This window comes from Prosopis cineraria, unplaced genomic scaffold (genome assembly GCF_029017545.1).
Source record: "Prosopis cineraria cultivar Desert tree isolate PC_DT_omini unplaced genomic scaffold, ASM2901754v1 PC8, whole genome shotgun sequence".
In the NCBI taxonomy this organism is placed as follows: domain Eukaryota; kingdom Viridiplantae; phylum Streptophyta; class Magnoliopsida; order Fabales; family Fabaceae; genus Prosopis; species Prosopis cineraria.
In genome coordinates this window covers 20,277,263-20,301,057 of record NW_026555339.1, presented here as the reverse complement: position 1 = coordinate 20,301,057, position 23,795 = coordinate 20,277,263, and the positions used below count along the sequence as shown (strand labels likewise).

General features: G+C 30.3%; 1 protein-coding gene across 1 annotated transcript; it reads left to right on the top strand.

The window, feature by feature from the left end:
- The first annotated feature begins 15,028 nt into the window (after nucleotides 1-15,028).
- LOC129317447 (LRR receptor-like serine/threonine-protein kinase RGI1) lies at nucleotides 15,029-23,210 on the top strand. The gene is made up of 6 exons (XM_054961772.1): nucleotides 15,029-15,719; nucleotides 16,323-16,463; nucleotides 18,167-18,310; nucleotides 19,194-19,337; nucleotides 21,967-22,026; nucleotides 22,799-23,210. Exons 1-6 carry the CDS (start codon nucleotides 15,029-15,031, stop codon nucleotides 23,158-23,160), a joined length of 1,542 nt encoding a protein of 513 aa, XP_054817747.1. The 3' UTR covers nucleotides 23,161-23,210.
- The last annotated feature ends 585 nt before the right edge of the window (nucleotides 23,211-23,795 follow it).

Here is a 23,795-nt window from a genome sequence, read left to right as displayed (position 1 = left end):
ATGCCTAAGGTACACATTCTTCATACCATATTGCAACCTCACCGAATGTGTGCCTTCTTCACAAATAGGGCATCCAAGTTGTCTTTTAATGCTATATCCTAAAAGATTACCATACGCCAAAAAATCATTTACTGTACCGAAAAGCATGGCTTTCAAATTGAAAATCTCTTCTTTGTAGGCATTAAATACCTCTACACCTATTTCCCATAATAGCTTTAAGTCTTCAATCAATGGTTTCAAATAAACATCTATGTCATTACCAGGTTGCTTAGGTCCCGAGATTAATAAGGACAACATAATATACTTTTGCTTCATGCAAAGCTAGGGAGAAAGGTTATAAATGACCATCATCACAGGTCATGTACTATGAGTACTGCTTCACATCTCATGCAGATTCATCCCATCGGTAGATAATACAAGGCGTAGATTCCTATCTTCTTTTCCAAACTCAAAGTACTTTCGATCAAAACTTGTCCATTCAAGAAAATCAGTTGGATGCCGAACCTTATCATCTTTAATTCTCCATTCTATATTAGATTCTTTGCCTCTTGACGTATGCTTTACAAGTGCTTGAATTTTGGAATAATAGGAAAAATACCACATTGCCTTCTATGGACTCTTCCCATTTTGCTTATAGCATGATGCCTCACACTTAGGACAGTGAGTTAGCTCTTCTTATTCATTCCTGAACAAGATGCAATCATTAAGGCAAGCATGTATCTTCTTATAACTTAGGCCAACTATGAATAATACTTTTTTTGCATAATATAGTTAGCTCGGGAGCTTGTTATTCTTTGGTAGCATTAGTCTGATTAAAGAGAGCAAGCGTGAGAAGCTTGTATCACTCCACCCACTTATAGCTTTCAAATTGTACAATTCTAATGTAGCGGACAATAGAGTAAACTCAGTACAACCCTTATACAAAAGTGTCTCCGTATTAGTTTTCAACTTTTCTAACTTTTCTGGAAAATTCTCAAGTTTTTCTTCTATCGTATTAGCTAATTCTTCTAAACAGCAATAAGCCTCATGTGCACTTATGTCTGAATCCAGTGATGATGAACAACTTTCCACATGCCCCCAGCTACTATTATTCACATCTTCAAGTATCTCTCCATGCTTTACCTAACACTTATAACTTTGATCAATTACATAAACAAGTGGAGTTCACATGTTTTAGGAGAAACTGACTTCACATTACCACAGCTTAAACAAGGGCAAACAATTCGTTCACGGTCTTTTGCATTATTTACTGCAAACTTAACAAAGTCTGCCACTCTATCCCAATATTCTTTAGATAGACGGTTGGCAAACATCTACTCCTTATCCATAATCAATGCCCTTATTTAAATAAGATACTAAAGATAGAAAAGCATTCAGTGTGTTAAAGTTGATTATTTAAAAACATTATACAATTTCAACAACATAATGACTTAAAATAGGTGTTCCTCGAGTCTTATTCTCTATTTATACTAATTTAATCTAACAAAATCTTAAACTACTTTAAACAAAGCTCAAACTTGTTCTACATAATTGTAAAATAAAATTTTTAGAGAAAATTTTGATATCATAACGGCATGAAATTAAGCACTCCGAGCTTAGTGCCCTCTTTTCACAAATCCAATATTAAAATAACAATGATTTCAAACCTATGCAAATAGTCCTATTAATTACAAAATATCACCAAATATGCACCATATAGACAATCATAAAGATAGAAAAGCATTCACTGACTTACAAGTTGATTATTTAAAAAAATACAATTTCAACATCATAATGGCTTAAAATTGGTGTTCCTCGAGTCTTAGTCTCTATCTATACTAATTAATCTAACAAAATCTTAAACTACTTAAAGAAAGCTCAAACTTGGTCTACATAATTGCAAAATAAAATTTTGAAAAAAATTTCGACAGCATAATGGCATGAAATTAAGCACTCCCGGGCTTAGTGCCCTCTTTTGACAAATCTAATATTAAAATAACAATGATTTTAAACCTGTGCAAACAGTTCTATTAATTGCAAAATATCACCAAAGATGCACCATATAGACAATCATAAAGATAGACAAGCATTCACCCAAGCATTGTTATCTAAAAATTGCAGTACATTAGTTAAGCAGATAGTGGAAGCGATGTACCATCCGTGCTTGTTGTTCCTTTGTCTTGGCCATACACGAGTTCTCTCTATTGATGCCTCTATTTTCTTTCTCAAAAGTTCAAGTGCCTTTAATATGTAGCAAATACAAGGAAAAACAAAGTCAAGTAACTATGCCATAACAAATTTTATTTTATTATTACTTTTTCTTTTTTTTTAGTGCCTAAAAAAGCAAGAAACAATGATAACATGGAAACCTGCTTTCTTTGGCCCAACAGTAAGCTTCATCTGCAGTGTAAGATTTGCAAGCTCATGCTCCACATCATAATTTTAGAATAATTCTCTTCCATGTATCTGAAATATGATTGAATACAATCATGCTACTAGATTACTTAATTACTCACAAGAAACATGAAGAATTTCATTTAAGGGGCTTTGCATTTTGTTAAACAACATAGATCATCACTTAATACAATTATGCAAGAGGGGAAGTTCACATTAAAACTATCCAGGGCCTTGCAATGAAAAGATTATAAATTTAATGGTTTCGATTGTTGAAGTGATTTAATTGCATAAATCTAAAAGATCTTGTATAACAGAAAATGAAGACTCATAAGTATTATCTTGAGCACAAGTTGGACAGAGACTGGTTGTTCTTGAGAACAGTGAGCATGAGCTGGACGAGAGCTTCAGAATGACATCCATGAGCGCGTGTGCCTGTGTGGGTGAGACGACGAGAGCTTCTGCACTTCAGGGGAGACCCAATGACTGTGTTGGTGCAATAGACTTGAGGGAGAGGAGGTTGAGTGACAGAAGACAATGAATTGAAGGAGAAGAGGGATTAGGGATTTCGAATGGGATAGGAAATCTGGAAAATAAAATAATTTTTCTTCACTGCACAAACTCTTGGCTGCAGAAATGCAAAGAAGTGAATGAAGGAGAGGAGGGGTTTTGAATTCTGAGAAAGTCTCTGGTCATCAATCACTTCATTCATCAAAGCCAGTGTACATTTTGCTGGTGTGGGAAAAGCTTATATTCAATGGTTATCTTGCAATAACCATTGAATATAAGTTGACCACAGTAGCTGCCTTCGACACGAGGGAAACCTTATATTCAACGGTTAAGAAATTATAGCAGTTGCATATAATTAATACTCAATGAGTAATTCTTTGACTGTTGAGTATGTGTAAAACATACTACATGGTTTTAATCTTTAACCGTTGAGTAAATAGTAAAAAAAATTAGTCAAGTAATTAATTTAAATACTCAACGTTTTTATTTTCTAACCATTGAATAAGATAATAAGATTAATTTATTTATATACTCTATGGTTATTAAATTAAACCGTTGAGTATTGTCTAGAATATTAAATCCTGTTTTTTATTAACCATTTAATATATATTTTTAAACTTCCCGCCTCTACATAGCGAACATTTTTAAGAATAACCGTTGAATAAATACGGTTATATATCACCATTTTTATAGTAGTGAATAAAGCACTTTGTGGTGAGCCACAAATGCAAGTGTCTCCATGCAAAAAAGGAACAAGTAAAAGGTTAATGGAAAAATTGTTTTGTTGAAATGTGTATTGCCAATGACTTTGTCAATAGCTTTAATTGCTACAGGCATTGTCCTCTTTCCACTAAAGCAAATAAATCATAGGCATACCATTAAAAAAGTGTTATCTACTTTAGGAATGCCAAGAAAGATTTCTTATTTTGAAATTTTGGACGCAACTCATAGATTTGATGAGAGTAACTTACTTGGAAGGGGAAGTTTTGGTTCTGTGTTCAAAGGAAAACTTTCAAGTGGAATAATGGTTGCCGTTAAAATATTCAATTTTGACTCAGAAGCATTGTTAAGGAGCTTTGAGTTAGAATACAACGCGATGCGTAATTTGTGCCATCGCAATCTGGTGAAAATCATTAGTAGTTGTTCCAATACTGATTTGAAGTGTTTGATAATGGAGTTCATTCCCAATGGAAGCCTTGAAAAGTGGTTATATTTTGATAACTATCATTTGGATTTTCTACAAAGGTTGAATATAATAATAAATGTAGCATCTATTTTAGAATATTTTCATCATGGCTTGTCAACACCGGTTAGTCCATTGTGATTTGAAACCAACTAACATTTTGTTGGATGATAATATGGTTGCCCATGTGAGTGACTTCGGAATTGCCAAATATTTAGATAAAGGGAAATCTAAGATACACACTGAGGCAATATCTACAATCAATTATATTGCACTAGGTAATCAGCTTAAATCTTTATTATTCTTCTATTGCAAAACCCCATTTTAATTGGAGTTACTACAGTGAGATACATATATTGTCTCTCATTTTTTCAGATTAACAAAATTGAATGAAATTAGAGAAAAATAAATTAGTTATTATTTATGTGAAATGATGCACTTGTTTACAAAAACATTATGTTTTTATACATGAGAAGTTGAATTGACGAACTACAGCACATTATTAAAGTTATCAGTGTAAAACAATCGCAATTGAATCTAATTTCCCTAATTCTTACAAAATTTTTATTGGTTATTCCTTACAATTTTGATGGCTTTTTTTTATATTAAAAAAGAACTACACTTTTTTAATTAATTTAGTATACTTATGTTGAATTCTTTGTTTTGCTTTTAGACATAAATGTGATGGTGTGTTTTAATGTATGTGGTTGTGTTCGGCCAAAAGAAAAAATTGTATGTGGGCTCATGTTCATCAATGTAGTAAGTAATTTTTAATATAGTGTATATAACAATTGGAGATATATTTTCATCTCAAAATATATCCCATATATTGTATTTGATGAGAATTTTTCTGACAGTTTTTATGTTCTAAAAACCATACATTTAAAGCACTGTTTGATTGTTATTTAAACCTATTATATATATATATATATATATCCAAGAAATTCTAAAGAATACTTCGAGAAATGTAAAGGAATTTTTGCTATTAATTAGTCCTTATTTTACTTGCTATATCATATATATGTTACTTGATATTTGACTTTGGTTGAATTAAATTATATCATATGTAGAATATGGATCTACTGGAATTTTTTCAATAAAAGTTGATGTGTATAGCTTTGGAAAAATACTAATGGAAGTGTTCACAAGTAAAAAGCCAACAGAAGGTATGTTTGTTGATGGATTAAGCTTAAAGGCTTGGATAAGTGAATCAATGTCATGCACCCCCTCACATGGGGAAAATTGCACATGTAATATGAGAAATTTACAACCTTACACCCTATATTTTTAGCTTTTTAAACTCTTTAGATTCAATAAAAAATATTTGGGGGTTTAAATTTAAACTCCATATCAATTTTCTCAGCATATTTTTGGTAAAAAATATCAATATATTTTGCCTAAATAAAAATATGTATAATTTTACGTATGATATTATATTTTTTGCCTAATGTAATTAATTTTTAAAAATTAGAATATTATTTTTTTAACTATTTATTTTTAAATTGTATTATCCTGCACCCCCTGATTCAGGGTCTTAGCTCCACAACTGGACTCACATGCATTGATTCAAGTCATGGATTCCATTTATTACAAGGAGATGAACAATATGTTGGTAATATTTTGACAACTACATCCACTATTTTCAAATTGGCCTTGACTTGCTGCTCCGATTTTCCAACAGAATGTTGCAATATGTTAGATGTTGTAGTGTCATTAAACAAGATCAAGAACCTGTTTATACAAAGAAGTCAAGTTAAAAAATAATAATAAAAGTTACCTGTTTATGCAAGATCAAGAAATTCTAAAGAATGCTTCAAGAAATGCAAAGGAACTTGTGCTATTAGTTAGTTCTTATTTTACCATATATAAGTTACTTGATATTTGACTTTAGTTGAATTAAATTATATCATATGCAGAATATGGATCTGTTGGAATGGTTTCAACAAAAGTTGATGTGTATAGCTATGGAATATTACTAATGGAAGTGTTCACTAGGAAAAAGCCAACAGAAGGTATGTTTGTCGATGGATTAAGCTTAAAAACTTGGATAAGTGAATCAATGTCACATGCATTGATTCAAGTCATGGATTCCAATTTATTACAAGGAGATGAACAATATGTTGGCAATACTTTGACAACTACATCCACTATTTTCAAATTGGCTTTGACTTGCTGCACTGATTTTCCAACAGAACGTTGCAATATGTTAGATGTTGTAGCGTCATTGAACAAGATCAAGGACCTGTTTGTGCAAAGAAGTCAAGTTAAAAAAAATTAATATTAAATCTATTTTGCAATTGGTGTTGTTGTCTATCCTTCATTCCTCCACTATCCCTAAAGAAAATGTTGGATATACGTAATACCTTGTGATAAAGGCCGATGGTATATTCTTCTAAACCTTACATACAAACAATGAGTTGTGAATTTGTAAAACCTGTTCGGTTTTATTTTCATGAGTTGTACTTGTATTACATGGATTATGAGCCTTTTGATTAATGGTATGTAGGGTTCCATATATTTAAGTTTTTAAAGATGTTATCAAAAAAAAAAAACAATTATATTAGCTTTACACTCACAAAAATGTCCATCTATCCATGGCTAGAAAAGTTTAATTTAGTGACGAAACTAAACGAGAGATTATTCTTTCCTCGCTAAAAGTCTGAATTAATTGACAAAAAAATATAATTTTTTTCTATTTCTAAGTTTCTTTTCAATTAGACAATATAATATATTAAACAAAAAAATATAAGAAAAAAGTTAAATGACAATATGGTCATTTTAATTGAATCACCATACCCCAAAAAAGTAGTTATGGGCATTGCTATTATATTCTTCTTTCCAATTATGCTAGGGAGAATTTGTAAGGAATTTTTACATAGAATCAATGCACTACATCATTTATATATTTTTCAGTAAAAATATGTCATGTTAGATGGCTATAAATATAAATTAATTTTGCAATTGACAATGGTAAAGGGAAAAAAAAAAAAGAAATTAAAGAAACACTCTATTACAAAAATAAAATTATTAAAAATAATCACATAATACTTTATATGATTGAAATACTGCAATTTTATTAGGTAAAGCATGGATGATATGGTGCACCTGGTCCATGCAAGAATATTTGAGGACTTGCTTCCACTGCATATGTTTGTAGGAAAATAACAGTCACGTCTTAAAGACTTAATTTAATGAAAATTACAAAAAAATGAGTTAAAAATATTTTAGTAAAGGATCACAATAGATAAATAATTTAAAATTAGGACCATTGAACTCTGAAATCACATTGCATGACCAAGGGATTAAATTGAAGGGAAAAATTATATATGTAACCTTATATATATTTAAGGTGGTTTTTTCAATCAAATTAATATATGCAGATAATTTATATTATATATATATATATTATCATAAACTCTTGTTATTAATGTTATTACAACATTAAAATCCATTTGTTTTAATTTGATTAGATAAAAGTATATTAAATATGTAAGGTTAAGTACCCAAGTCATGTCCTTAAGAAATGACAAAAGAATCGTCTGTTAAAATTTAAAAGTATCCCCAACCATCGTCGTTGCCACCACTAGAGAGCTCTAGAGGTTGGACCACCCCTAGCTGGAGCTCTAGCCATTGGCCAACAAAATAATTACTTAAAAGTGACTAGGGCATTTGAACCACTAAGCCATTGGTACTATTACTTGTATGCTGCAAAATGTTACATATAAAATGAACCAAGTTCCTAAACCAAGTTCAGTAACATCATAATGACTAATTATAAGCATAACTTGTAATTGTAGTACTGTGTAGTTTATTAATTCATTAAAGGAACTTGTTAACAATCTCATTTAAATACCCAATTGCTCTATGCTATGAAAGTGCACACGTCATGATAAATAATGCAATGTGAATAGAGTATCATTCTCACATGGACTTGCATTGTCTTAAAAGTATGATCAAGCAAAAGATATTGCAAATTCAATTAAATTGAGCAAAGCACGTATAATTAGTTGGACAAGATTGGTTGTTTCAATTATATTAAAACTAGAAAATAAACAAAAGCAAATGATTCTTAGACTAATCAAGAATGAAATGGGACTTTGGATTATTTCTTTCCCTAGCATTTAATGCATAACACTAAAAATTACATCCTCTTATAAATGTTCTTAATAAAAATAAGTGCTAACCTAGGGTTCTAAAAATACTTGAATAAGTTCTCTCAATGAACATGATCAAGTTTTTAATTTCATTAATTGCTTAATTAATCTTTTGTTACAATTAATAAAATCCAACTTTGCAGTTCCAACCCTAATGTGGCTATACAAGGTTAGACAATATATCTCTATGTTATTAACAAAGCCATCTATTTATTATGCAAACTTCAAGTTTTTGCATTATTTTATCCAAGTTTACACTTAAGCTAGCCTTCTCAAGCATCACTCAAATGAACAAAACATCTAAATTATGGCTCATCGCTTAGAAGCATTAATAGAAGAGTAAAATAAACACTTATATATAATCAATCACAAAAATGATAGGAGAAAGTTAGTATTAATCAATCAACAAAAGCATTCAAATAACTATAGAACAAAAGTGTTTAGCTACTCATAAATATCCAAAAGCTACAAATATACAAAATATTCAAACTCATATCATATCACAAGTACAAGAGAGGAAAGGGAAGAACAAGAGGATCAAAAGAAATAGAACTTCAAGCATCTTCAAAGCTTCATCTCCTGAGCTTAACTCTTTCAAAGCCAAAACCCTAGCAAAACCAAGCTCCTCAAGTGTCTCAAGGTCAAAGTTCCAACTCAAAGCAACAACAAATATATATATATATATATATTTATTCCAACCCCAAACTTCTTCAGCTTATAATCAAAATGTTTCGCTTTGTTGTTAATGGCAAAAGTCGCGAGTCTAGGCTATAAGATTATTCACCATTTTGTCTGATATATATTTTTGTTTTCATATTTGGTTTGTTCTCCACACTTTTCCCATTTGGTGTGGCTGTTCACCTTTTTATCTGATTTTTTCATCTTTAAACTTTTCAAAAGCATCAATCAAGAACTAGAAATTTCCTTCAATATAATCATAAACAAAATAGGAGAAATTTTACCCAAAACTATCAATAGAAAGTCATATGTGTGTAAAACCAAATATATAAGATGCACTTTTGTTCCTAGTTTGGAGTCCAAAATATGTACAAAAGTGTCAAAATATATTAAAATCCAAGAAAATTGTGTTCAAATTACATAAAAATCTAGATGTTAACTACAATCTCATTTTCTTATTGTGATCAAGTGTGCTCATTAAAACCATAACGCTACTTTTTTATTTTAGTAATTATTACATTTTTTTTTTACCAGTAGTATGATTACACGTTAACTCATTCAAAAAACTTGTTGAATATGCTTTTTATTCTTCTATTATATATATATATAGATGAGTTTATCATGGAAACTTGAAGATCATCTAATACTTAAAATTAGACATGCTTTTCTTTTAACAAAATGTCTTATAAAAAATGAAGTGCACGTGCAGAAAAAAAGTGGCCCATAATTTTAAAAACGAAAAACGATACTAAATTTTATTTTTTGAATTAAAGGGCAGGCATTAATTAACAACCTAAAGTTACAAGTGGGATCAAACTTACAAATTCCCATCCAACTTACGGGAGAGCTTATATGCCACTAGGCTATAAGAATATTGGCATAACAATATGAAATTAAATCTCATAAACCCAAACCTATTTACAAGAAACAAGTTATATTCTAAAAAATAGTAATAATTATTACGTATAAAGCAAAATTTTATAACATCATTGTTCTAATGTAGAGAAAAAATTGCGTGCGTAAGTCGCTAATGAGGTAATGCGATCATCAGAAGTAAGAAATTATTGCCTTCCGTGTCTTTTACGTACAGAAGACTAGTTTAATTTGAATATCATAAATCAATAGTTTTCTGGGATTTTAACGTCCGGCTAGCAAGTCAATCTTTCCCTCAAAACACGTTCTTCTACTTTTCTTCACCCCATAACATACGGATCTGACTTCAGTGATCTCATCACACTGGCACTCATCAGTGTGATGAGATCTGGACCATCAAAGTAATATTTATTTTATATTTATTAAGGAAATATTATATTATTTCATTTTATATTAACCTGTATAGAGATACTCTGTACAGTTTAATATATAGCAATTATAAAAAATTTAGTATTAAATTGGACCCTCTAAATTAAATATAGACCAAATTAAAAATAAAAAATTTATTGAAACTATTTTATAATTTTTAAAAATTATACATAGTACATCTGGATAGTCAGTATATAATAATTATAAAAATTTTAATATTAAATTAGACCCCTCCAAATGAAATCTAGATCAGATTACAAATAAAAAATTATTAAAACTATTTTATAATTTTTATTTTAATAAATATAAAATAAAATAATATAATATTGCTTTAAATCTAATCTGAATGGTCTATATCTCGTTTGGGTGACAAGCATTGTAGACAAACCCCATAACATACTCATTACAGTAGAGATCATTCAATTATTCATAAAGAAAATAACATGGCTTCTGTTAAACAAGTTTCGCTTTCGTTACTAACTCCTCCTCATTTCTTCCTTATTGGAGATCTCCAATGCCAGCATTATCGTCTACTAGGGCCAAAACAGGAACCAAGGCTGCCTCGCCAATGCATATGACACCAAAAACTACAAATGCGTCAACCTAGCTTTGCTTGTCTGCCTTTTGCAATAGCTAAAACTCTTAAACTTAACCTTACCAGCCACTGCAACACAACAGCCAATACATGCACCAGATTTAGCACAGACATCAAAACTTGCCAAACTAAGAGCATTAAAGTGCTTCTTTCACCACAAAATATAGCAAATTAGTGATGGAATTTAGCGATGAAAATTTATTCCGTCACAAATATGTCACAAACACTACAAAAAAAATGACTTTCAGCATCGACTTTGAACGGCAACAGTAAAATTCGCCGCTAAAAGTGTGACTTTCAACGGTGACAAGGTATAGTCGCCGCTGATTGTCAGACATTCAGTGACGACTTTCACTGTCACCGCTGAAAGTTGAGAATCAGCGGTGACTTTTTAGTGTCGCCGCTGATTGTCAACATTTTTTTATTTGTTTTAAAAAAATTATGTTGCAAGTTTCAGCGGCGACATACAAGTCGCCACTGAAAGTTGACTTTCAGCGGTGACTTTTTAGTGTCACCGCTGATTGTCAGCATTTTTTTATTTCTTTTTAAAAAATTATGTTGCAAGTTTTAGCGGCGACATACAAGTCGCCGCTGAAAGTCGAATTTCAGCAACAACTTTTTAGTGTCGCCGCTGATTATCTGTATTTTTATAATTTTTTTACTAATGTATAATCATCAGTATTTTTACTATTTATTCTTAGATATTTTTTATATTATAATTATAAATATGAATATTAAAATAAATAACATAACAACCTCAAGAAGTAAAAGAAATAATACAAATTATATTGTATCAATTATATTTATAGTTTACTTTAAACAAAATAAATAATATAATTTATAATTTTATAAATTGAAAGAATTAAATTGAAGTATTTAAGGATAGTAATGATATTTTATAATATTTAATATTTAATATATATGTGTGTTTGTATAGTTTAATAATATGTGTATATATATATTTAATTATGCAATAATAGATTACAGGTTCATTCCAGCTCAATGGCAAAATGGTTGGACACAAAAGGAGGAGGTCACGGGTTCAAACCTTGGAGGAGACAACTTTCAAAATGGAAATATAAATTGATGACATGATGACACATGGCGTGTGGTGAGAGCAACACATGGAGAGTGACATGGCGTCACGTGGTGTGAGGTGGGGCCCTATGTGGAGGGTGACATGGTGCCACGTGGCGTGAGGTGAGGGCGACACGTGGAGGATGACATGGTGACACGTGGTGCGAGGTGGGGCCCTATGTGGATGGTGACATAGTACCACTTGGCGTGTGGTGAGAGTGACACATGGAGAGTGACATGGTGCCAGGTGGCGTGAGGTGAGGGCGACACGTGGCATGAGGTGGGGCGCCATATGGACGGTAACGTGGTGCCATGTGTGTAAGTGAACCAACATTACTTTTCAGCGACAACTTTTTGGTAGCTTCAGCGGTGACAACTGTTGCCATTGATACTTAACATTCAGTGACGATAGAAATAGTCACCACTGATGCATAGTTTCTGTGACGACAATTGTCGCCGCTGATTCTCAACTTTCAGCGGTGACTTTTATTATCGGCGCAGATTGAATCAGGGATAAGAGCTCTCACAGCGACATTATGATGACTTTTTGTCACCGCTGAAAGCTTTCAGTGGCGACTTTTTGACTTTCAGCGGCGACATGTCGTCGCAAATTTTCAACTTTCAGTGGTGACTTTTTTTGTCGCCGCAGATTGAGTCAGCGATAGAAGCTCTCGCGACGACATTGTGGCGACTTTTGTCACCATTGAAAACTTTCAGCGGTGACTTTTTGACTTTCAATGGCTGAAAGTCAATTTTTTTGTAGTGAAATCCGTTGCTAATTTACTGACGGAATTTAGTGACGAAACATTCTGTATCTAAAACATTAGTTGCTATTCCATCGCTAGACCATCAGAAATAATTTTACTGATGGCATTTAGTGATGGAATGTTTCATCACTAAAAATTCTATCACTAAACCTTCAGAAATAATTTAGCGATGGAATTTTTTGACAGAAATACTCGTCGCTAATTTTCAGGATACGTTATTATCATTTTGTGATAGCATTTGCGATGGAAAATTCTGTCACAAATCTTTCCATCATAATTCCATTACTAATTGTTTTAAATTGTATTATATGATTTATAATATATATTTATATATAATTTATTATTTAAATTATTTAGATATTAATAATAATTATAATAATTTAAATTATATATTTAATTATTTTTTTGATAACATAGTAACATACCTAATTATTGTTATTTAAAAATAAAAATATTTTATTAACATAATATAATATAAAATAAGTATTATATAAAAATTTAATGTATTTTATTGATAAATAAAAATAATGTTAAATAAAATAATTATATTTAAATTATATTTTTTTGATATGTGTGTTTGGGGGGCAGTTAAATATTATATATTTAATTTATTAATTAAAGATTAAAGATCTCCTTTAGCCTAACTAGCAACAAGGTTGGATGCAAAGGCTCATGAAGGTGTGAGGTTGTGGGTTCAAACTTAGCCAAAGCACATTTGAAGTTATTTGAAGTTAATATATGACATAGAGGTGACGTGGCAGGTACATGGTGACATGGAGGCGATGTGGTAGGGAGGGGTGATGAGGTGGCAGTGACATGGCGATGAGGTGGCATTAGCCCACTAGGTGATGTGGCAATGGTAATTTTTTATAGAATTTTAATTTGTGATGGATTTAGTGAGGTAATGCATTCCGTCACAAAATTGTAATGGCTTATCCTTGTTTAGCGATGGAAATTTTCCATCAATAACTAATTTCCTTCGCTAATGAAATAGTGACGGTGCTTTTACCGACAGAATTATTCCGTCGCTAATCCATTTAGCGACTAAATTTGTATTGATTAGTGACAGAATTTCTAATCCACTATTTTATTTGCAGTGTCTCTCTCCCCCCCCCCAGCAGACAAGCAAAATCATATTTCATTAAAATTTTATAAATTTAACTATATTTTAGTTGATCTTTCGGGATTTTAGGATCTAAGTGTCATTTCCCTATAAACTTTGTTTATAAAAATATGAAAATTTAATGACTTTATTTAAAAATTTTATTACTTGATGTGAACTCTCAAACAGTAATCTACCTCAATCAATAGTGACAAAGAAAAATTTTGAAATAGAGACAGAGTTACCTCAAAAAAGAGAAATTCTAAACAACATTATTATTGCAGACCCCACCACCAGTCCTTTTCTAACGTGAAATTTCATTGATGAATGCAACTCACAACTGCCTTTCTATTTTTCCACAAGTTATCTTCTTATTAATTTCTCAATTGTCCAAGTCAAGCTTTTTTTTTTTCTATGACATGTCTAAGTCAAGCTTTTTTTGTGTGGGTAAAATAACTAAGTCAAGCTTTTGATAGACTTTTATTTTATAATTTATTTCAAATTTTGGATTCAATACAAATTAGGCGCCAACTTACTATCATCTCTAGTGTAATTAATTAAAAAAAAAATAGATAGAATCGCATTTAAAGACTTGTGAACAATGATATTCTTAGATAAGGATCATTAACAAGTCACCATTAAGAAGGATAAAATAAGTTTAGATTCCTATTTTAACAATAATTCATTTTGTATTGATCTTTATTTATGAATAATATTTTCATAGGTATGCAATTGAAGTTTTCAACATATATTAGCATTAAATCAACAGTGCTAATTTTTATAATTGGAAAATTTGAATGGGCTCTACTTTTTAAGGTTTTGGCACAAGTAAATCCACCAATATTCTAACATTTCCTGCTATTTTTCTCCATTGCAAAATAGCTTTTGCATATTATTTTATTCATTATAATTAGCTATTTTAGACTAATATTGGTCAAGTAAATTCACGAATATCATTACTCTCATTTCAGTGCTGATCAAAGCTTTCTTCTCCTTGTGAAGCCACTAAGAAAAGAAAGAAAGACTTTCAACAGTAATTATAAAAAGTCACCGCTAAAAGTCCAATAACCTACGATAGTTAAAATTTCTTCATTATTTTCCTTTCCAAACAAGCTTTTGCATATTATTTTGTTCATCATAATTAGCTATCATAGGCTATAACAATTAATTACATTATTATCCTTTCTCTTATAACTAATCTAATCAGCTAATCACTCTCAAAGATTATATATAGTGGAGGTTTCTTCTCCTTTTTCTACATCCTAAAAAGCTCTGAGCCTATCCAACATGGGAAATCTTTACTTTCATTTCTCCTCCTCCATTTTCTCCATGCTCTGTCTCATGGTTTGCCCATCTTTATGTCATTACAATTTTACCCTTGATGGATTGACACTTCTTGCTTTCAAATCTTCTATTAGGGACCCTTACAATCACTTGAAAAATTGGTCCAACTCATCATCTTCCTTTTGCAACTGGTTTGGAGTCACTTGTGATCCTAACAATGAGAGAGTGAGAATCCTGAGTCTTCCTGATCTGGGTCTTGAGGGCACCTTACCCTTGCAAATTGGAAATCTGTCCTTCCTAGAAAAACTTGAACTACAAAGCAACAACTTTCATGGTGGGCTGCCAAAAGAGTTGCTTCAATTGCGCAAATTGGAAATTCTAAACTTGAGTTATAATACTTTTAGTGGAGAAATTCCGACTTGGATTGGAAGCTTGTTTATGCTTCAACACTTGAGTCTTGGCAATAATAGTTTTGGAGGTCTCATTCCACCAAGTATATGCAATTTGTCTAATTTGGAGACGTTGGATTTGAAGTCTAATTCTATCAATGGATCTATTCCGGTGGATATTGGAAGACTTCAACACCTAAAATTTTTAAGCATTTCTAGAAACATGCTTTCAGGAAGTATACCTCCAACTATCTCTAACTTATCATCACTTGAACACATCTCATTGTCTCTCAACTTCTTAGAAGGTATGTCTTGTATAATATATCTTGATATAAACATTTATTTTATTTTTCAAAATTGATTTTATAAAAAAATTTTATAATCGTTTACATCAGTCTTATTCTTGATGTCAATCTAACTTGGGGTGTGCTATTTGCTATGTCTTTTCAAAGTTAGACCTTGAACCGAAAATTCTCAAACATTTTACAATTACATGAAACAAATTAACTATATATGCCTCTATAATTAAGCTATCATCGCCAGAACAAATTTGACTATTCTTTAAAAATTATTCCTTCAATGAGTTATCTCTGACAAAAAATATTTTTGTTTAAGAAGACAATTTAATTAAATGTTATTGGGAATTCTCTTTCAGCAAGGAACTTTTTTTTTTTACGCTACAATTTTTGGAATTCCTTTTGTACTTTTCAATTGTCATAAGTTGATGCATGTATATCTGTATATTATCTGGTTGGTAATATTGACTAGAGATCAAATTATTGAATGCATGTATGAGATACAACAATAATGTATTCCCAGAATTATATGCCTTACTCTTTCGTTTAATACTATTTTTTATATAAGCACTCATGAAAAAAGTACAAGGTTATTTTTTGGCCATATTGCAGGACATATTCCCAAAGAAATGAATAAGCTTACAAATCTGAAAAATAAGTACATAGGTATGAATCAGTTGTCAGGGCAAATACCAAGCATTGGAAATTTGTTCATGCTTGAAAATTTATATCTTGCAAGCAACAGCCTCCAAGGTACATTTTTAACGAATCATAATTTTTTCTTTTTTACTATCGTTTGCTTCTCTTTTTGGTACAATTATGTATAGGTCCTTTGAAGGATACTTATTTACAATAGGTCCCATATAATTTAGAAACTACAGCCAGGTCCCTTGAGATCCAATTGAAATTTGAAATTACGGTGCACAAATAATACTACCCTTATACTTGTAATGAATGATTAGTTTAATTATTAAATATGTGAAGTCATAGTTGCAAAAAGTTGAAGTAATAGTTGTAAATTATTGATAAAATATTATAAACAATTAATGTTAAACTTTGTTAGTAACGTATTGATATGTGAAGTTATAGTTGTACAATGTTGATGTGATAGTTGTAAATTACTGATGAGGTAATTGTATAAAATTAGTATTAAATTTGCAATGCATGATTAGTTTAACCATTGGATATCTAAAATTACAATTGCAAAAAGTTGAAGTGATAGTTGTAAATTACTGATGTACTTATAATTACTTGATTGATGTAATGTATTTTTAATAAGGATATTATTATCTTTGCACCTTAGTTTTAAATTATACTCAAGTCCCAAGGGACCTAGTTATGATTTTTAAATTTTGCAAACTTATTTATAAATAAGTCTACTCTATGAGCAAGACCTATACATAATTGTTCCTTTATTGTTTAACGATAATCATTAGAAACAACTTTTTTGAGTGACCATAATTTTTGGAGGAGCATCCCTTCAAATATATGTCAAGTTGATGATTTCAATGGTTATATTTAGGAGACAACATATTTTCATAACTCTATACTATAAAATAAATCAAGGACCCATTTGTTTATGATTAAAAAATAAGTGAGTTTTATATCATTTAGATTTTTTCAAAAAAGGGATATTTGTTGTAGAGATTTTATAAAAAGCATATATTATTTTATGTTTGACCACAATAATGAAAAGTGATTATTATTTAGTTATTTTTATATTTTATAATATCTTCATGGATCTCTATTCATAAAAAAAAATATCATTTAGTTATTTTAAAAGGGTAAGACTTTGGTACTTAGCCTCATATACTTAATGTATAGTACTTGCATCCAATCAAATCAAAACAAGTGGAATTTAATGTGTTAGTAATATTAATAATGAAATATTATTGTAGAATAAATAATTTACAAATGATACACATATCTTGATTTAATTGAAAATAATCACCATAACATATAAAGCTAAGTATATAAAAAAAATTTCGTTTTCAAAAACTATTCAAAGTAGCTTTTCAAATTAGTCAAAACATAGAAATATGTTTTTTTTAGATTTTCATTATTTTTAATAGTTTAAACAAATATAATAAAATTTCACTAAATAATTTTTTTTAAAAAAATATGTGATCATCTCGTAAAAGGAAGATCAAACAATTGGACCCCAAATTAAATCTCCAACTTTAATTTCATAACTTCTTTTTACAAGGATTCTTCAAAATCATAAAATAAATTCATAGGAGTTCATTATATTTTATGTTTTTAAATTAAAATTCTTCTTTGCAAAATTATTAAACCATGCGTGTCTGTGTGTGTGTATAAACTCAACAGACTATATCAAATTTGTTTCCTAAAAATAAAAGTAAAATTGTGGGAGGTGAGAGGTGTGGAATTAGAATGTTTAATTTTATGCAACAAAATTCACAGCATTGTAATTTTATTGTGTTGTAATGTTGCAGGAAATATTCCGAATGAAATAAGCAATCTTACAAATTTGAACAGCATATACTTAAGTTTTAATCAATTGTCTGGTCACATACCAAGAGGCATCGGCAAGTTCACTAGGCTTGAAGAGTTAGTTCTGGACAACAATAACTTTGAAGGTATATAAATACTTTTACCAAATTAAAGGCTAGTTCTGCTTAATTTTCTGTTAATATGACTTTTATGCATGAGCAATCAATAGAGTAACTTTTTTTTAACACATTGCAAAAGGAATTATTTCTTTACAATAAACAAAGAGAATCTCTCAAATCCAAAATTTATAAACATAGATGATGATAATAAGTTTCTGAGCATTAATTAACCTTAAACAGGTATAGTGAATATATACATATACTCAATGAATTGGAAAATTGACTATTATTTTATTTTATTATTTAGATTACGACCCACAGAATTCACAACTTGTACTACAAATTTAACAGACTATATCAAATATTCACCAACTTAAATTTCTTAATTAAAAATATATTTCAACTGCACACTACACTTTGGGATTGGTACGTAGCAATTCAAAACCATATATAATTAATGGGAATTATCATTTATTATCATTTAAAAAATCTTCTTATTTTTTAAAAAGTATATTGCTTTTATGAAAAGTTTTTTTTTTAAAAAAAAAAACCGCTACCCCTTATTAAACTTGTTAATTTGTCAAGAAATATAATTCCTCAAAATAAAATGTATAAAAGCTAAGCTAATATAGACTAAATAGTTTTCAAAACATAAAACAAAAATTATATATGTATATATATATATCATCATTTTATTGATGTTTTTAAGTGTTTGCTCATCTGTTGAATATCTAAATCTATATATGAGGACAATCATGCTTTAGACATATATAAGCTTATTTTCATTTAGACCACTAACTTTAAAACACAAAATAACTTCAAATAACATAGAAAGTATGCGTTGCCACAAATTTAAGTGTTGCTCTTTTTACTTACAATGATGCATTGTTAATTTTTTCCCTGTTTGCAGGAAATATTCCCAATGAAATTGTAAGTCTTGCAAATCTGAAGATGATGGGCCTAAGTGTTAATCAGCTATCTGGCCCCATACCAAGAGGCATTGGAAACTTGACTGTGCTTCAACAGTTATATCTTGGTAGCAATAATTTAGAAGGTACATTTTCCCCAAAATATAATGTACTACTATCAGTTTCTTTTAATGTGATATTTTATATTGCATAATGACTTCTTTTTATTTTTATTTTTCTTTGAATCATGCATTTTCATTCCCCTCATGATTTTCAGCTTCTCTCCGAACCTCTACCCGTCGATTCTTTTTCTGTTTAGATCTGATTCTTGAACTGGTGAATCAACCAACCAACATGTTTTTCATGTTCCCCCAATTTATGGACGAATTTTTGACTAGTTCACTACACATAAGATTTAATGATTTATGCTAGACTTGACCACAGGCTAGTTCACATCCAATCGGCTAGTATGGACCAACTGTTAAAACCATGATGTAACTGACTACTTAGGTTTGTAATAGGATAAATTAAAAATAATTTTAGAAGCTCAAGCCAGCAAACTAAAAACTCATCATCCGCCACTAAAAAAATACCTACAAGAGCGTTTATTTTAGACATAAAAAATGTGAAATTAGATCACAAAATTCTGACGACTAAATTAGTGACGGATCAAAGCGTAATTATAAGTTTGTTGCAAAGGCCCAAATCCATCACAAATTTGTTGAAAATTTCATGTTTATGTAGTGGCTAAATCTAAGTAGTTGGACATTTATAATTTTCTTTATATTTTAATGTAAACTTTCATTGATATTTCAATTAATATTTGTATTATAGGATCAATACCTATGGAAATTGGTAATCTTCAACAACTTGAGATATTACAATTGTCTCAAAACAATTTGAGAGGGTTTATTCCATTAGAAATTTTCAACATGTCAACTTTGGATGCCTTGTCTCTGTCAAACAATTCTCTATCAGGCAATCTTCCATCAAATTTTGGATTTGGCCTTTCTAATCTACAAAAGCTTTATTTATGGGACAACAAACTTTCTGGAAAAATCCCAAATACTATATCCAATGCTTCTAAGCTAACAACTCTAGAATTGGAGGACAATAATTTTGAAGGGGCTTTACCAAACACACTTGGGCATTTAAGATACTTAGAAACCCTTTCAGTAAGTGATAATAATTTTGCCATTATAGATAGTTCTGATTCTGAAATTGGCTTTTTCAACTCATTGTCAAATTGTAGACATTTGAAAAGTTTGACTCTCTCAACGAATCCACTGCACATGAAACTTCCCAAGTCCATTGGAAACTTGTCTAATTCTCTACAAGTGCTAGTTGTAGACTCATGTAGGATTAATGGCAACATACCATCAGAAATTGGGAATTTGTCTAACTTGTTCGAGCTATCGTTGGCTGAAAATTTTTTAAATGGATCGATACCAAAAGCAATTAGCAACATACATGCTCTTCAGTATTTGAATCTTGAAGGTAATGAGCTAGGTGGTTTGATTGTTGATGAGCTTTGTGAAATTAGAGGACTTGCCTATCTACATTTATCTCGAAACAAGTTTTCTGGCACAATGCCACCTTGCTTAGGAGATCTTATGTCCTTGCAAAAACTTTACTTGGACTCTAATAAGTTGATTTCTGAGGTACCTTCTTCCTTTTGGAATCTAACTGGTATATTGGAAGTAAACCTATCTTCCAATATTTTAGTTGGAAATCTATCATTCAAGATCAGTAACTTAACAGAACTAATATCATTGGATTTCTCAAGAAATCATATATCAGGCATCATTCCATCAACTATAAGTGGCTTGCAAAATTTGCAAATTCTCTTATTGGCACATAACAAATTGAATGGAAAGATTCCTGAATCATTTGGGAATTTGCTGAGCTTAGTAAAGTTAGACCTTTCCCAAAATCAACTGTCTGGTGAGATTCCTAAATCTCTAGAGTTACTTATATCCCTTATGTACATCAATCTCTCTTTTAATGAACTACAGGGTGAGATTCCAAGTGGCGGAGTCTTCAAAAATTTAACATTTGAATCTTTCATGATGAATAAAGCACTTTGCGGTGAGCCACAAATGCAAGTGTCTCCATGCAAAAAAGGAACAAGTAAGAGGTCAATGGAAAAATTGATTTTGTTGAAATGTGTATTGCCATTGGCTTTGTCAATAGCTTTAATTGCTACAGGCATTGTGCTCTTTCAACAAAAGCAAATAAATTCTAGGCATACCATTAAAAAAGTTTTATCTACTTTAGGAATGCCAAGAAAGATTTCTTATTTTGAAATTTTGGATGCAACTCATAGATTTGATGAGAGTAACTTACTTGGAAGGGGAAGTTTTGGTTCTGTGTTCAAAGGAAAACTTTCAAGTGGAATAATGGTTGCTGTTAAAATGTTCAATTTTGACTCAGAAGCATTGTCAAGGAGCTTTGAGGTAGAATGCAACACAATGCGTAATTTGCGCCATCGAAATCTGGTGAAGATCATTAGTAGTTGTTCCAATGCTGATCTGAAGTGTTTGATAATGGAGTTCATTCCTAATGGAAGCCTTGAAAAATGGTTATATTTTGATGATCATCATTTGGATTTTCTACAAAGATTGAATATAATGATAAATGTAGCATCCGCTTTAGAATATCTTCATCATGACTTGTCAATACCAGTAGTCCATTGTGATTTGAAACCAAGTAACATTTTGTTGGATGATAATATGGTTGCCCATGTGAGTGACTTTGGAATTGCCAAATTTTTAGATAAAGGGAAATCTAAGACGCACACAGAGACAATATCTACAATCGGTTATATTGCACCAGGTAATAAACCTTAATCTTTATTATTCTTCTTTTACAAAACCCCATTTAAATTGGAGTTACTACAGTAAGAGACAATATTTTTTAGATTAACAAAATCGAATGAAATTAGAGAAAAATAAATTAGTTATTATTTATGTGAAATGATGCACTTGTTTACAAAATCATTATGTTTTTATACATGAGAAGTTGAATTGATGAACTACATCACATTATTAAAGTTATCAGTGTAAAATAATTGCAATTGAATCTAATTTCCCTAATTATTATATAAAATTTTTATTGGTTATTTCCTTACAATTTTGATGGATTTTTCTATATTAAAAGAGAACTATACTTTTTTAATCAATTTAGTATACTTATGTTGAATTTTTTATTTTTCTTTTAAACATGAATGTGATGGTGTGTTTTAATGTATATGGTTGTGTTCGGCCAAAAAAAAAATGTATGTGGGGTCATGTTCATCAATGTAGTAAGTAATTTTTAATATAGTGTATATAACAATTGGAGATAGATATTCCTCTCAAAAATATATACCATATATTCTATTTGATGAGAATGTTTTCTGACAGTTTTTATGTTCTAAAAACCATACATTTAAAGTACTTTTTGATTGTTATTTTAAAGCTATTATATATATATATATATATCCAAGAAATTCTAAAGAATGCTTCAAGAAATGCAAAGGAACTTGTGCTATTAGTTAGTTCTTATTTTACCATATATAAGTTACTTGATATTTGACTTTAGTTGAATTAAATTATATCACATGCAGAATATGGATCTGTTGGAATGGTTTCAACAAAAGTTGATGTGTATAGCTATGGAATATTACTAATGGAAGTGTTCACTAGGAAAAAGCCAACAGAAGGTATGTTTGTCGATGGATTAAGCTTAAAAACTTGGATAAGTGAATCAATGTCACATGCATTGATTCAAGTCATGGATTCCAATTTATTACAAGGAGATGAACAATATGTTGGCAATACTTTGACAACTACATCCACTATTTTCAAATTGGCTTTGACTTGCTGCACTGATTTTCCAACAGAACGTTGCAATATGTTAGATGTTGTAGCGTCATTGAACAAGATCAAGGACCTGTTTGTGCAAAGAAGTCAAGTTAAAAAAAATTAATATTAAATCTATTTTGCAATTGGTGTTGTTGTCTATCCTTCATTCCTCCACTATCCCTAAAGAAAATGTTGGATATACGTAATACCTTGTGATAAAGGCCGATGGTATATTCTTCTAAACCTTAAATACAAACTATGAGTTGTGAATTTGTAAAACCTGTTCGGTTTTATTTTCATGAGTTGTACTTGTATTACATGGATTATGAGCCTTTTGATTAATGACATGTGTGGGTCCATATATTTTAGTTTTGAAAGATGTTGTCAAAAAAAAAAAAATTATATTAGCTTTACACTCACAAAAATGTCCATCTATCCACGGCTAGAAAAGTTTAATTTAGTGACGAAACTAAACGAGAGATTATTCTTTCCTCGCTAAAAGTCTGAATTAGTTGACAAAAAAAATATAATTTTTTTATATTTCTAAGTTTCTTTTCAATTAGACAATATAATATATTAAACAAAAAAAAAATATAAGAAAAAAGTTAAATGACAATATGGTCATTTTAATTGAATCACCATACCCCAAAAAAGTAGTTATGGGCATTGCGATTATATTCTTCTTTCCGATTATGCTAGGGAGAATTTGTAAGGAATTTTTACATAGAATCAATGCACTACATCATTTATATATTTTTC